Source organism: Trichoplusia ni, chromosome 8 (genome assembly GCF_003590095.1).
Source record: "Trichoplusia ni isolate ovarian cell line Hi5 chromosome 8, tn1, whole genome shotgun sequence".
Taxonomy (NCBI): domain Eukaryota; kingdom Metazoa; phylum Arthropoda; class Insecta; order Lepidoptera; family Noctuidae; genus Trichoplusia; species Trichoplusia ni.
In genome coordinates, this window is record NC_039485.1 from 10,850,253 (window position 1) to 10,866,889 (window position 16,637).

The 16,637-nt window shown below is 37.9% G+C and overlaps 1 protein-coding gene across 1 annotated transcript; it reads left to right on the top strand.

Annotated features, from left to right (window-relative positions):
- Nucleotides 1–1,230: 1,230 nt before the first annotated feature.
- On the top strand, nucleotides 1,231–12,960 carry LOC113496595 (PAS domain-containing serine/threonine-protein kinase-like). The gene is made up of 22 exons (XM_026875867.1): nucleotides 1,231–1,468; nucleotides 1,675–1,777; nucleotides 1,861–1,949; nucleotides 2,149–2,303; nucleotides 2,632–2,774; nucleotides 3,015–3,188; nucleotides 3,437–3,556; nucleotides 3,769–3,955; nucleotides 4,421–4,542; nucleotides 4,777–5,005; nucleotides 5,310–6,035; nucleotides 6,337–6,480; nucleotides 6,686–6,864; nucleotides 7,425–7,536; nucleotides 7,889–8,064; nucleotides 8,450–8,590; nucleotides 9,226–9,425; nucleotides 9,981–10,114; nucleotides 10,379–10,516; nucleotides 10,684–10,779; nucleotides 11,101–11,258; nucleotides 11,607–12,960. The coding sequence occupies exons 1-22, from the start codon at nucleotides 1,437–1,439 to the stop codon at nucleotides 11,757–11,759; spliced, it is 3,711 nt and encodes a 1,236-aa protein (XP_026731668.1). The 5' UTR covers nucleotides 1,231–1,436; the 3' UTR covers nucleotides 11,760–12,960.
- The last annotated feature ends 3,677 nt before the right edge of the window (nucleotides 12,961–16,637 follow it).

Here is a 16,637-nt window from a genome sequence, read left to right on the forward strand (position 1 = left end):
AGAACAAAAAGTAAGAAATTCATGTTAACCTTCACGATACTAGTCGGATACGGGATCTTGGAATAGTAGGCAGAGAATGCACACTTTATTTGGGCATGGTCAAGACTGACTCTTGCAATTCCTTGCAAGCTTTTGTACAAATCTAACTAAAGACTGCTCTCCGATTTTCTCGAACATATTAAGGATTAAGGACATTTATTTTCTAGCTTAGCTTGTCATAAAATCTATCCTAATGAAATGCCTTGTTATTCATGGTTTTATAGGGATTTTATAAACTACCAATTCTAGAAACTCATTCATTCACTTTATTCACACTCACTTAGGTCTATATCAGCTGCCTAAAAGCGGACCCGGTAAACACTTTTCCATGTAAATTATCGCTAGGGAGGGACATGAAAAAAATATAACGATTTCGTATTAAAGTACGGTACTTTATCAACATCGTGACACGAGATTTTTATAATACAACGTAGATATCGTGTTCTTAACAGTTTACGAAAATAATAGATTAGTTATAAGGTAGTTTATCTACTAAGCATGCCAGCTGAATCTCAACAAGAAAAAATTGCAAAAGAGACGGGTCTGATTCTATTGGTCAGGCTGATACTGAGCACCCACTCCCGGCCGCTATCCCACTACTGCCCGATACGGGGACTTTTGGCTGCTGGGTTTCCCCCCTGGCCCGGTTCGCCCCTCCTTAGTAGACCTGCATCCCCCAGACTCCTCTGGGGGATCCATATCAATACCAGGCTTAGTGTGGACGTCCAGTCAACATGGGCCACTCAGCACCACGACCCCCGACCTCAAACCATCCTCCGGCTCAGACCTCCGGGTAGCCGGATTACAGGAGACGCCACGCTCCCAGTCGAAAGTAAAGGTGAAATTAACGGCCAAGTACTACAAACGTTTCGAAGGTCAAATTCGAACTCATAATTTAGATATACAATTATTATTTTTCAATTTTGCTATTTATGGACCATAAGTTCTTTATAAATACTTCTATTTATTTATTTATTTTCTTGTGTTTTTTTCAACTTTTTAGGGACGCCATCTGTGCAGTTATAACGAAATGAGCCTTATCTTTGCCGTGCATGCAAGGTAGAGGAGTAACCAAAATTGTAGTGTACAGATGGCGCTGCCCTAAACGTTAGTTATTCCGCTTTAGAACTTGAACAATTTATAATGCATATTAAATTAGTACATTTGTAATTATTCAGGTCCAATATGTACTAAGACTTAATTTAATATTAATATCTAAATAATGCTACGTTCATAAAAACTAAACTCACAACACCATTTGACAACCGACACAGCTGTTATATTTGTTTCTTTTGTTTGAAAACTCAAGCAACGGTGCATTTTGAATATTTGAAACAGTGTTCATTGTCTAGAAAGTAATTTCATCTAATATTTAGTTAAAACTGTAGATTTCCGCCATGGAATCTGCTGGTTTACTAAATTACCAAAGGTAAAACTGGCATACAAACTTTTTACTGTTGATTTCTCATTTTGAACTTGCGCGCTATAATGTATTGATTTTCCATCCCAAAATAAGTTAGAACGATGTAAATAAATCATAAAGCGGACCTTTAGCATTTTCTTAGCATTTAGTTTACCAAGCAAGCTATAATCGGTGTTTTCGGTGTTTTGATAAAAGGAATTGTGTAATTATAGGAATAAAGTATCAGATTCTTCTAGTCTGACTCCAGTAAAGCCTAGGCTTGGAAGATTCGTCGATGTTTACTCACCCGAGCATCTAAATATAACACCAAGACCAGTAAGTTGAGTTATTTGTGTTTAAGTTATAAATTGCGACGTAATTGGCGAGTGATGTGACGGTGTTCTAAATTTGCCTTTCAGAAACCAAAACTCTGTTTCACGGAAGCTAGGGATGAGAGTCCAAATTTACTTACGCCTGAAAAAGATACCGAAGTTGAATTTAAATGCAGGTAAACAACATTGTTGTGTTTGAGAAAATAGCCCCTGGAGCTTTTCATTTAACACCTTTTTGTCTTGTTAATGATATGTTGTATGCTCATGCATACAGTGTTTAAATTTTAAATACTTCATTCTACTGAACTCTTATATCAATTAGGTACATATTACCTATGCAAGTGATTCAAGCTACTCTCTTTAACTTATGTACAGAACTGCAAAACCTCAGCAGCGTTTCAAGAATGTTTTCAGCAACTGTTCATTTGAAGGCAACCAAAGCTTCCCACGTCTGAGTCGCAAAGTCAGACCTATTAGGATGGAATTGGAGACACCAACTAAGGTCAAACAAGCTGTAGATCTCGTTAGAGGTATGTTTATTACAATAAGGTTTCATGCAACACATTTTGTCCACTTTTCACTTCATGTGTACATTTAAAGGCACAAAGTAGGCAGAAAATTAAATAATGATTTAAAAAGACAAGCTATTATGTTAGCTATTAAACCTTATTCATTTTACATGATTTTTCTTTTGCTGAGTAAATACTCATCATCATAAAATAAGCATTCTGCTATTAGCTTCCTTTAACTTAATGATTAATATCCTTACCCTTAATAACTCTTGTTTCTGAGTGTTTAACTATATCAAACAAAACTTCACTACTCTAAATACAATATTCACCAATGTTCTTTTTACAGTTGATGGGCCAAATGGGCTTAGATTCAACACTTCCCTATCAACTGATGTGGCTGGGTCCCCTGCACCGTCCCAGACTGAACGCCTGCAACAAACCATCAACCCAAGCAAGGCTGTCTTTACTATAGAACCTAATACTTCTAAGGTAATCAATCATCTTCATCTTCTAGTCACTTGCTCCATATACTCAATTAGTATGCTGTTAAAGCAACTGTTTTGGAGGAGTGTAACCTGCTTGGTTGCACCTTCAAGATTTCAAAAGCATATACAAACATAATTCTTATATGGAATGTGGATTGCATGTTCCAAAATCAAATTGAAAGTAATGCAACAATTTTTTTTTAAGGACCGATGAAAAGTTTCTAATCTCTACTTTCTATTCCAGATTCTAATAGTAAACAACAAAGCATGCTCTTTACTTGGCTATTCATCTGGAGAGCTATGTGGTCTACGCTTCTCTGATCTGCTTCGCAATAGAAACTGCAAGGCTTTTAGCTTACATGACCCGGAAGACGGCGACACTTCTGAAGACGGAACTATTATTTTGCTCAGTGGAAAGGTAACACGTAAAAATATTAGTAATTAAACTGGCTGTGTGTCTAAATGATTTATTATACCCCCTAGTACGGGGTATAATTAATAGTTTCCTTTACAAGTTAAATTAAAAAAACCATATATGGGACTTCCTTTTCTATACATAGGCTGGAGTCTATGAGTAATTGAGCCATGGTGTCTTAGAAATGTATCTTTTTTTTGTAATAATCATTCGCAAACATGTCAGTTTTTGTAAATAAAGTTCTTTTCCAGGTCGTAGAACTAATTTCGAAGGACGGCGGCTCGGTACAAGTTTCGTTGTGGATAAGACAACTTGATAACGACGGACCTTGCTTGGTGGTCGCCGAGCCTGTCAACTGCAAGAGTGTGGTGGTGAGTTTGAACTCCTTACATATTATTATTAACGATTATAAATTATTAGGTTTAAAATCGAAGAACACAAGAAAGAACAGATAATAATGACTACGAAAAGTATCCTTTTCTTAGCTCAGCAGTGGATGTCTAGTTCGCTCAAGTTACGTGAGCTGAACAGTATTTTAATGTAAATTGAAACACTATAGTGACATTTGTGTTGTGTTGTACAGCTGACGGTGGAGGCGGACACGGGCGTGGTGGTGGGCTGCGAGGGCGCGGCGGCGGCGGCGCTGTTCGGGGCCGAGAGCCGCGACAAGCTGCTGGGCGCGCCGCTGGGCTCGCTCATACCCAGCGTGCGCCTGCCGCCCGACGCCGACGCGCCCGTGCCCAGGCACATGGCCAAGCAGAAGCTCACCGGTACACTCGCATTTACTTCAACTCGTACTGCACACACACATACACATTTTGTACCAAATAACAAAAACTAAAATAAAAAAATATATGATAGGTTAGACTTAGTCTTATTGATAGTCATCCATGACATAATAAGTTCCTCCGGTTTTGGAAGTGCCATTAAATTGTGGGTCCCAGCTGTTTTTTTACAAATGTTTGACAGTTGTTTCGAATAGTGAGAAGCTAAAAATTCTGATAACCACTTACTAAGGGGTATCGTGATGCCCAGTGATATGGGTTGAGGAGGTCAAATAGGCAGTCGCTTCTTGTAAAACACTAGTAATACGGTTAGACTGGAAGCCGATCCCAACATAGTTGGGATCAAACTAGTATAATGATGACCACAGCGTCAACGATGACCTCCGCTTTATGAAATCCCGGCTCAATACAGCACTAATTCCAATTATATCTAATTTGTGCATATTACAGGCAGAACTTTGGACGGTGGCTGCTTCCCTCTGTGCTTATGGATTTCCAAACCAGACACCTCGGACAGTTCACCATGGTCCGCTATCAAATCACACAGGCCATTATTTGAGATCAATGTCAGGGTAAGCATCTATACAATCCCTATTAAACAGATACAATTGCATACATCCTACATCATAATTTTACTTGTTAGTAGGTCAATGTATGATACAAAAAAGATTGACCTAACCTACTTCACAAAAATACGCCTTGTGATCTTAATTAACGTTACCTTTCCTAAAATTCATTGACCTTTTGATTAAGGTTTGTTTAACAGAAGGTCAACAGAAAATAATATCTGACGTCATTCTTTATAGGTCACATACAACGTCAGCGGTCTTCTAGTCGTAGATGAAAGTGGTATAATAACCGCTTGTAATCACCATTTCGCAATGTTGACGTTTGGTAAAACCCATTCAGAAGTGATTGGTCATCATATCGAAGACGTCATACAGAACTTCTGTCAGGAATCTGATCTTGTGAAGATGCCAGAACGAAGTAGGAATATGACTCTCTCGCCCGTCAATAATGACAATAATGGATCAGGTATGGCCAAAAACATTTTTGACTTCTTCTTTCGAGTTCTATGTGTACGATGTAACGCTATTCAAACGAATCAGTACGGATTAAGGCAGTTCTATTTGGCAACGGTCTTGCCCTATACGTCAGTCGAACACCCACTTGCGGTTTTTGACGCAGCTCACTGGAATAACCTGATTTAATTTGTTCCATTCACACCACATAGAGATTGCTTTTATGTCAAATCGCCCACGTTGGTTTAAACCACCTTAGTTAAAAGTTATAAAAACCGAAGTCAACTGTTAACATTTTATTCACAAATTCTTTCTAGCATCCGAAACTGATGACGACGATTCGTGTGGAGCCTTCAATGGCAGTCAGAAATCAGCGTGTATGTCTCTCAACGTCCAACCCTCCCTTCTCTCAACAACTCGGGAGAAGTCCTCAAGCGCCCTCTGTCTCGACAAGTCCTGCAGCTTGGTCACTCACACGCCGACACCCACGCAAGACATGGTCTCAAGTATCAGTACAACGGAACAACGAAACGACATATCCGCCCTACCCGACGTGACATCAGGAATGTCCGGAATATCTATTGATGATGAGAACTACTGTCAAAGCAGCATATCGAAGTCTCGATCGGAGAATATCCTGCGATCTGAACAAAGTAACCCTGCGAAACCAGCGAATAAACCTACCGAGAAGTCTGACTCAATATACTACACTTCACAGCATTCTCAAGAAGTTACACCAACTGGGAACACACCCAGAGTGAGACTAAACGATCCTTCTTTAAGACTGTCCTTCGATTCCAGTAAATACAGGTCATTGAAAGCCAATATGACGGGGAAGGACGATAAGACCAGTCTGTCGTTAGATTTCTGTGATTCCAATGAAACAAGTGCTGATTTTCTGACTCCTATAAATGAGATGCCTCCTCCTGGTTGTGAGATCGAAGACTTGCCGAAGCATAATGGCAACGAAAGCATCGAAAGTTTAAGTAATGATATTGATTTGGAAACGCAAACAGAATCGGCGCCTAGAAAATTGTTTACAGGTAAGGAATTAACGTGTACTATATCATTTAATTTCTCTACAACTTTAGTCCAGTATTTTTTTGTTGTAGAAATATAAACAAAATAGTTATAAGAGAAATTGTTGTGTGTGAAAAGATGAAAGTAGCATTTAATGCCTGTGTATTTGGACCATTGGCTATCTATTTAAAACATACAAATAGGATGTACAAGATACCAAAATCTTCTTACGTCCATGAGATCATGAACAATGCCTCTGCGTCTTTCGCATACTTTATCTTTCCCTAGCCTAACATACTAAGTCGTATTCCCTGGCTCCCCCAGACGAGCCCCCGGAGCGTCGCGCGGCGCGGTCGCAGGTGACGACGTCCACCCCGCAGGCCGCGCGCCGCCCCGAGCCCGCCGACCCGCGCGCGCCCGACGGGACCTACCGCGGCCTCGTCTTGCACAAGGACGGCACGCAGCTCAGTCAGTACACACCGATATTACTTATTGGAACGTTCTACTCAATCAAAAAACTATCAAGAACATTTTTTTAATTATTTCATTTTTTAAATATTGTTGTTTGGGTACTTAAATCGCGTTGAGTTCAAATGAAAACTTTGGGATGGAAGACGAATGGGATACCTGTCCTGTGTCCGAAATAGGTATTTAAATATATTGTTGTGTGCAGACGTAGTGTACACGGTGTCGAGCATGCAGTTGGGCGGGGCGGGCGCCGCGGGCGGGACAGGCGGGCCCCGCGTGCGCTGCGTGTGGCTGGGCGTGCTGCCGGGCGCGCGCCACACGGCGCTGGCCTGCAGCCTGGCCTCCACCGCAGACAACTCGCTCGTGCTGGCCACGCACACCGCCGTGAGTCCACTGTACACACACAGGAGGCAGCGGCCGCGGGGGCGGCCGGGGGAGCGGCTCGTGAGCCCAACACAAAATGGTTTGGCTATAAGATCCATTAGCAGCAGATCGTTTAGCTGCAAAACTTTTCCTCCTGAGTCTAGTTTAAAGAAAAACGTCACAATGTCTTCTGTCGCTAACAAACTTAAACTTAAGACCAAGATTATTATACTTATATGTTATTTATATGTATATTATAAATCTATACTAATATATAAACCTGAAGAGTTTGTTTGTTTGTTTGTTTGTTTGTTTGAACGCGCTAATCTCAGGAACTACTGGTCCAAATTGAAAAATTCTTTTTGTGTTGAGTAGACATTTAATCGAGGAAGGCTTTAGGCTATAAACCATCACGCTGCGACTAATAGGAGCGAAGATACAATGGAAAATGTGAGAAAAAACAGGACGGGTATAAATCATAACTTACATCTTCTTCTACCCACGGGAACGAAGTCGCGGGCAACAGCTAGTATAATTATAAACAAAAATAATACATACTTAATATAATATTTTCGACACAGGGTAACAAATCCAACAGCAGCAGGCCACAGTCGATGTCGTTGATAAGCCAATGCGGTGACGAGCAAGTCGCCGGCGAATACAACAAACACTTCGTTACTCTTAAACAGATAGGTAAGTAACCCAATACATTTATTTAACTCCTGATTATAAAAAAAGAAATGAGTGTACTTATGACCACACAACTGAAGTGAAACTGCACTGTGTTTGTAACATATATGTAACATACTTGGCTATAAGAGAAGGGAGAAAGAAATATGTGCGCGCACTGGTTTCTCTTTCTTATATCCCCGTCAACTCGCTTACGTCACGCGTTTACCAGCTTACTCCCCAAGTCCAGCGCGCTTAAAGATGTTTCACTTCAAAAATGACAAAATGCCCAAACATCGGTGTAGAGAAAGAATTTAACAGACGAAGAAAATTTACCAAGGAATTTTTCAGCACCCTCCCTTTCACCTTTTTCCAGGTAAAGGCGCATACGGCTGTGTCAAAATGGCATACCGTCGCTCTGACCGCCTTCTCACAGTAGCCAAGTTCATCCTTAAAGACAAGGTAGGCGCACAGTTCTGGGTGGACGGGCCCGACGGACGACGCCTGCCGCTCGAACTCAGCCTTCTACTCACACTCAAACACCCTAACATTGTGAGTATGTCAAGTAATCATGTTTATTTTATATAGTTATAATATGTAAAAGTAAATGACATGCAAGTACTAGATGGTACTATGTGTTCTGGAATATAATCCAACACTGTTCATAATAAGCAGAATGGTTTATGAAAAGCTGTCAATTCCCGCTTGTAACCAGTATTACTATTTTTCGAGGGTAATCAAAATTTGTAATTCTTTTGGAATTGATCATTTTAACGACCCTGGACACGCTCAAAACATTTGACAACACATATATAGTTTGACACATTGAGTCAAGACGTAAAATCCAAAAGCTGGATAGATTGTCTCGGTTACAGTTAAGCAATTTAAAATGTAATCTCTTATAATCTACTACATACAATTTTTCTGTAAAACTTAGGTGAGCGTGTTAGAAGTGTTCGAGAACGAGAAGTACTTCCAAATGGTGATGGAGAAGCACGGCGCCGGCATGGACCTGTTCGAGTTCATAGAGCGACGTCCCAGACTCGACGAGCCGCTGCTCAGCTATATATTCAGACAGGTACACTGCAGCTTGCTATATATGTCTCAATGGTTGTGCAATTCTCAGTATATGTAGAAGTAAGAATTAAACTTATGACGACCTCCGTGATCGAGTGGCGTACGCACCGGTTTCAAGGTGTTGCTAGCTCTGAGGTCCCAGGTTCGATCCCCGGTCGAGTCAATGTAAAAATTCACATTTCTACATTGTCTCGGGTCTGGGTGTTTGTGGTACCTTCGTTGTATCTGAATTCCATAACACAAGTGCTTTAGCAACTTACTTTGGGTTCAGAACAATGTATGTGATGTTGTCCGCAAATTTATTATTATTATTAAACTTCCTATTTTATTTTTCTATCCTCCCAACTACATTTCTATTAATAAACGCCTGTTATAAAATTCACCACAATTATGCGCCGTTGAGGGCGAAACGACTAAAAGCGCTACGCTTCGGTGTTAGAGAATCTCATAACAATCTCTTGTCGCGATTTTTTTCAATGCATACATGTGGCCCCCCTACACCTAGGAAGACTTGTGGCATTTTCTTTACAGAGAATTTCAACATTCATATTCAGTGCTGTATGGTCTGATGTCGGCCATGGATAAATGTGCTGTATCCAATAATAAGCCATCCTTCTTTTCCATTTTTATTTACAGATTGGTCAAGCAGTAGAGTACCTCCACTCCCTAAACATTCTCCATCGCGACATCAAGGATGAGAATGTGATCATAGACAACAAGTTTCACGTCAAGCTGATCGACTTTGGTTCAGCGACGTTCATGAGCAAAGACATGCTGTTCTCAACCTTCTATGGGACAACTGAGTATTGTAGTCCGGAAGTACTAGCAGGAAACAAGTGAGTATAAATGGTTAATGTAAATGAAAACTATTGAAAGAAAAGAATGTACAGTCGCTAGTCGGTAAGAATTTGAACTCAAAGTCAGATTCACATAAAAAAATATTTAGTGCTTTTTTGCAGCTATTTAGCAGCTTTCATTATATTACGGGTGGTAATGTTAATTTGTTTCCTAGTCTTTATATTAAACATTTCGTTTTTCATCATCATGATCAGCCCGTATACGGACCGTTGGACAAAAGCCAAGCCCAATTACACGCGAACTATCTTCGGGTGCTCGCATCCAGCTCCTGGCAGCCATCTTGCATCTTTTAGCATTCGAATTCATTTAATTTAAAATTAGTAATTTGTTTATTGAATTTTGTTTTAATACTACCTCAACATTTTGTGTTCAAATGTTCAAAATTAATTTATTCAAATTAGGCTACTTTGCTTTTTGAAGGTCAGGTTACATTGGACAGCACCCAGTTTTGCCCACCATCACCGCTTCCTAAGTGCTTTTGCTGTGTGTATAAGTGTTTAACTTAATACTGAATTATTGCTTGCTCTTTACAGGTACGCTGGTCCGGAGTTAGAGATGTGGTCAATGGGGATAACACTTTATGTGCTAACATTCTTTGTTAACCCGTTCTCCGACATCGAAGACACCATACAAGGACCTCTAGCGTTCCCGCAATTAGTTTCTGAAGGTAAATATTGCATTTAAAGTATTTTAAGGTTGAAATATAGCTTGGCCTCAGGTGGAATGTATCTACTGGACTATACCTCCTAAAATTAATTCGTGTACAAGTACGTGAACATTATATGCGCACTTGCAGAGGCGTTGAAACTTCGGGTAGTAAAAGTAAAATTAATCTTGAGTGATCTAGAATCCTTGTACACAAATCAGACTTATTCATGACGAGCTAGGTCTAGAATCCTTGTATGTAACTAAACTTTATTAATTCTTGTAGATTTAGAGCAACTCCTCCGCTGGATGTTATGTAAGGAGCCCAGCAGCAGGTGCACTATCACTCAGCTGATGGCTCACCCCTGGATCCGTCAGCCTGTCGCCATCAGCAACTACGTGTTCCACGAGATTGTTGACTGCGGTAATGTATCAACATTATACGAGAACTAGCTGACCCAGCAAACGTTGTTTTGCCGATTTTTTGTCTAGTTGTATGTATTTTTAATGCCTCATTATAAAAAAAAATAAAAACAAACAATTTCGTCCAAAAATTAAATATATTTTGTTTACTGATTTGTTTCAATGCAGATCGTCACGAGGCCAATCCGGAAATGTACTTCAGTGGTAGTCTTGGCTCACCTCGTAGCATTTCTCCTGTGTCGTTAGCAGATCCTCTCATTAAAGGTAATATAAAGAATTTATATGCACTTCTTTCGAATGACACTCTACTTTGTGCACTAAAAAAATACATACTAATGTGAAGCTTTTGATATTAGGGATTTTATTTGTGTCTGTAACTGATCCTTTATTTCACTTCGATCAGTGTTAAATCAACATGCTACGACCTTCTTATTTAATGACAGTTTTTTTTTAAACCAGTCGTTGCTTCGCGTTTGTTTCTCTTCTCCAAAAAGCTTACTTGCTCGCTTGACTACTGAGTTATAAATCGACATTTCCGTACATACGGCAAGAATGATCTGACAAGTCTGTCCTCGCTGCCGGCAGAGCGCTCGCACCCGTCGGAGCCGCTGGGCCGCTCCGAGGGGCGCGCGGAGGCGGCGCGCGACGCGCACAGGCGCGCGCCGCCGCCGCACGCGCCGCACGCGCCCTCCGCCGAGCGGGACGCGCACTCCGACAACTACAGTCTGCGCTCCTCCGCTGATGTAGGTACCCTGCGCTAACCGGTACTAACTATTAGGAGCGGCTGACTAAACGTCCACTCGCTGATAATGTTATGGGTAGTTTGACGAGTAGTTTCCTAAAACTTTGCTATTTAAAATTGTTAGGTAATTTAATTCACTAAAACTAATTGAAAACATATTTAGTAAATAAATTTTTACTTTATTACTTTTTGTCTTTTTTTTTTCATTTCAATCAATAATTTTTTTCACTATTTATTTTTAATCAGAAGAGAAAATATTAATCTGAAATGATAATGTTAGCGAATTTCTCAGAATAACTACCATCTCCTAACACTGCAACATTACCACCACAACATTATCTGTACCCAGATCCTGGACATATCCTCGAAGCCGGTGTCGGACGCAGCGCTAACAGACATCAGCTCGGACGCTACAGGCCACGCCGCCTGTGACATCGACTACGACTGCGACCAGTACGAGTGCGACAGCTGGGACGAGTGCGAGCAGGATAGCTTTTCTTAGAACATACTCGCTTCAAGGGTATACTAACAAAACGATACTAAAGACAACTCAAACGTCTATTAGATGTGACCGTTAGAACTCATGCTGTCTCTGTCACCCATTAATAAATCTTGTGATGCGGGCTACGTCTTAATGTTACCGATAAACTCCCGGAATGTTAACAAGCAACGTAACAGACTTTCTTTAAATATTAATAAGATGGTGGCTATTCAAAACTCAGAGACAGCAGGAGGTTGTAGCGACATAAAAGTGATCCGTGTATTTCTTTGCTTGATATAGTCATGATGCAACAAGTCAACATCTAGTCAGTGACAATGAGATTTAAGGGCTGAAATCAACGTAACAAACTTAATTACAAAGAGGTTTTCACTGTTTTAGTCCTCTTTCTGCATTGTTCTTGATGTAACGCTCTACAAAAACAGCTGGGCAATGTGAGTGTCCATTTCTTAATTAGACTATAATCGTTTAATTAGGGCGATATACTATCTTAAAGGAGCTTGCAATTTCTTCACTAACACGATATTTATAGTAAGCCTTCCTGCTTAATACTAGCACCAATTAGGATAAGAACAGCCGCGTAATTATGATGATTAGCTGTTGCTCGCTGGTTCGCCCGTCTTTACCACAGTCGTCGAAGAGTAGTCTATTATGTGTTAATCCGAGGTGTAGGTTACGTGCAAACCAAAGGTCATCGAAATCGGTCCAGCCGTTTGGACGTGAAGAGGTTACAAACAGACACATAAGTGTAAACTCACATACTTCAAATATTAGTGTGATACTTGTACCTGTGACCTGTCTGTATAACCCAGAGCATAAATCATAGTTATGATTTTAAATTGTCCATTATAAATCTTGTTGCTTCATGTACTATTCATAATTTATAACTGAGCATATGAAAACTTAAGCCAAATATTGGAAGAGACTATTCTATGTATACATTTAGATGCTGATTTTTCGGAGTCTAGATATAAATTTTTAATCTGATAACAGAGACGTCGATGTAAAAAGCTTTATAAATGGTAATAAAAAATGTGCTCCAAAATATGTTATGAAATTGATAAATGTCGAATCAATTATTTACTATTATAATATTCTTAATATTTGGTTGATTAGATTGTATTAAATCAGAAACCATTTAGAATTTTAGATTGGTGCGAGAAGCGAGACCAAAATTATATAATAGGCGTAGTTTTGTTGGAATTTATTTAAATAATTTGTTGTGTGTAAATTAATGCAAGAAAGGGCTAATAAACAGCATATTCTGAATGAGTTTATAGGCTTATAAAAAAGGAAAAGAAGTATTTATACTTTACTGATAATTATAAACATTCCTAATTAATTGATCTCAAGTAATTAATAATTTTAAGGAATTGCATAAACATCACTAGTTTACTGTTAGAGCACCTCGTGGTTATAATTACGACAACTTGCTACAAGTTTCCATGACTTTTTTACTGTACCTTAAATCTCTATGTCTACTATATTAAAAAAAAAATCTATACACAAATCCTGATAGACATAAAAAACTACACGAAAATTATATAAATTATTGCACTGTGTCTGTCTAAAAAAGAAACTATTTAAGATAAGTTCATGATACCTCATAAAAAGCAACTTAGATTCTTCCATAGGTACTTGTTGTTATGACCTAGTGTTGTTTACTTCACATAATGCACTACTTTGGCTGAATGTTTAGTTCATTTTGCCACCTAGTGCGTCAATTTGCCAAAACTATTGATTTATACATTTGTTAAATTCGTAATTTTCATGAAATCAAGTGCTTGAAATACATCTTCATTTAAGAAGAAAAACTGAATGTATAATGACAAACAAAACGCAAAAGTCATCACCATTAATTAGATGTACTTGAAGCATTTTGATTGTACAGTTAATTAAAATTATATAATTAAGATAGCTTACATATATTAAGGTAAACAGGAGTGTACATGAACTCTTATTGCAATATTTCATTCTGATCAATCCATATGCCAAAATCTGAACAAAAATTGCAATAAAATTTCATTGTAGCGCGCCCTAACTCTTATGACTAAAATTACCGAAAATCAGTATTAAGACAATACATAAGATTATTCTTACATGCTGATCTAGTATAGAGAGATTAGAAAATCCTAAAAGAACCAAAATTATTCACTTTATTTGAATAGCATTGTAAATATCATGAAGTAAATTTAACATATCTATGTTGGGTTCAAATTAGTAGATTCTGAAGGATTCGCACTAATATTCGAAGCTGTTTCATACGGCTCTTCTCACGTGAGAATCCTGTAGACCAGTATTGAATTGATAAAGTAAGGATTATATTTTTGTAGAATTTGATGATTACTTGAGTTACTTTAATCAAATGTAGGAATTATTTATGTCCGGTGCGTCCGTTTCTTACATAGTGCCTTACGACGGACGACGGGTTACGTTGCTCGTGTAGGACGCTGTGACCACTCATCGTAAATAAACGATATGAATTCCCAACGTTTGTTTCAATGTTTGCATTCCAAGAACTGGGTAACTTATTTCCATAAAATTTATATATTTGAAAACCTTCATTACTACTTGATCGTTTAAAGCGAGATCAAAAAGCGCTTTATGCGAAAACTGTAAGTATGCACGATCACGAGGTGAACGTCCTGGGCACTCCAGGATTGAAGTATTTTGATTACAGTTCAAATATTTGTTATTACTTTATCAAATCACTGATTAAATCCCCTAGTTTATAAGATGTTAGTGGTTCAGTACTGAGTGCTGTGTGTTTTGCAGCACATCTTCGGAATAAGTTTATTACAAAGTATGCCTAGTCTAGGCAACAAAGCATTTTCTAGCCCAGCCAAAGGAACAAAAAGAGTTGTTTGATTTAAGTTTATAGTGGGAATCTGACCGACATCAAAAACTACTAAATGTCGTATTTTTTATTTGACATCACAGTTTATTGAAATTAGCTGGCAACACCGATTTCACAATGTCAATTTGCATGGCGGTGCGTCGCTTTTTTGCTAATCATTCCCGTATAACAACAAATTTATCCGCATTTACGACTAAAACAACGGAAAATATATACTTGTGTGAAGACTACACCTCAGTTTTAGCTGACAAAAGAATATTGGTAAGATTTGTTTTTGTTTACATTGCTAAGTTGGGTGCAATATGTGAGTGACTTTTACGATGAGAATTTGAATTTAAACCTTTTGTATAGTTTTAAAAGTGTACTTGTTTTCTTGGGCAATTTTATTTTATTAACTTAGTCAGATTTTCAAAGATTTGTTGTAATTTTAATGTAACCTTAAAATTGTTTGAAATAGTCGGTCACTTAAGAAGAGTCGTTTCCCTTCCAATAAGTGCCATATCCGTTACGGAGTATCTCGTATTGTGGACCTTATCGCTTTGGCAATAAATCTTGTTTGCGCTGTTGTAAGTGCTAGGAGCGTTAACTATCAAATTGAGCTCTCCCTTATTGGAAGTCCAATTTGATTCTCATATGAATTGATTTACAAGGGGACCCATTATACTGTGTGTAGGGCAGTTATATCTAATTAAAACCAGCCTTGTACCATTTTAGCCAATGTAACTAGTAATATTTTTTTAAGTTGTGCTCATTTATAATAACTGTAGTTTTAGAGAGTTCATATACACACAATAGTGGATTTTATTCAAAGAAGTATTGTCCTCATTTTGTATACTTAATCTTCTTTCCCCTGCCTTTGAATAATGTTACCTAATTGATAGTCCTTAAATGATTTTTTAAATAATAGACAAAAAGTTATTCGATTTATTTTATAATATTAAACTCATTAATTATAAAATAAATAATTGGAGGTAGGTTGAGAAGTAATTTTCTCCGTTCTATCAATTTATAATTATTTGAATTGTTTGTTCAGTATGCAATGTAAATTAAGTCTTACTTTTTTTAAAGCATTGACAAAGTATAAGATGTAGGTACAAGAGTAGAACACTATTTAAAAAAAACAGCAAGAATCTTTACTCTCATAAAATAAAATACCAGAGGAAAAGATACCTGCATAATAATAAGGCTAAATGATATATTGTTTGAAAACAATAGCCTATGGAATTTTTAACAATACTGTTTAACCTCATAAGTACATTAGACCCTTTTATTTACATCCAACTAAATTGTTTAAGTTTAGCTTGCTGAAGGTAAAATGTTTTTGGATTTACTTGTAATAAATCATAAAATTATGTTACCTGAACAATTAAAAACTAATTTACTAGACTTCTTTAAAAAATCTAATTTTAGATTACTTTGATTACAGTGCAGTTCTTTAAAAATAATCATAAAAAAAACATTACAATATTTCACTACCTTTATTTGTGAATAAGAACTCCCTATCTTTACTAGCACATAATATTTACACGCGCAAAAACCGAGTCAGTACTGTTTTACGGTATTTAATAACGTCTGATAATAAAATACGTGTTATCTCTCTCTATTTATAAACATTGCTCTTTATCTAATGAAACATTTATCTCATTATTTGCTTCACTTATCGAGCACGTAGGAGCCGCAATTGTAACGAACAGTCGTTTGCCAAGCGAACATAGTGCACGTACGAGGTAAATAACTAATTATATCAACACTTTCACTTATTTCGTAACTTCTATAAATAATGTAAGTTATACAAGCTCAGTAATAGGTTTATTCTAGTGTTTTATTTTTGGTACATAATGAATATACCGGTCGTGGTGGCCGTGCGGTTCTATGTATGGATTTGGATGCACGAGGTGCAGGTTCGATCCCAACGCATGTCAAGTACTAATTGGACTTTCCCACACTTTCATGATCTTCTGTTAATTATTCTAAGATATTACTGGAGATATTACAGACCAAGGTGAAGGAAAACATCTTCAGGA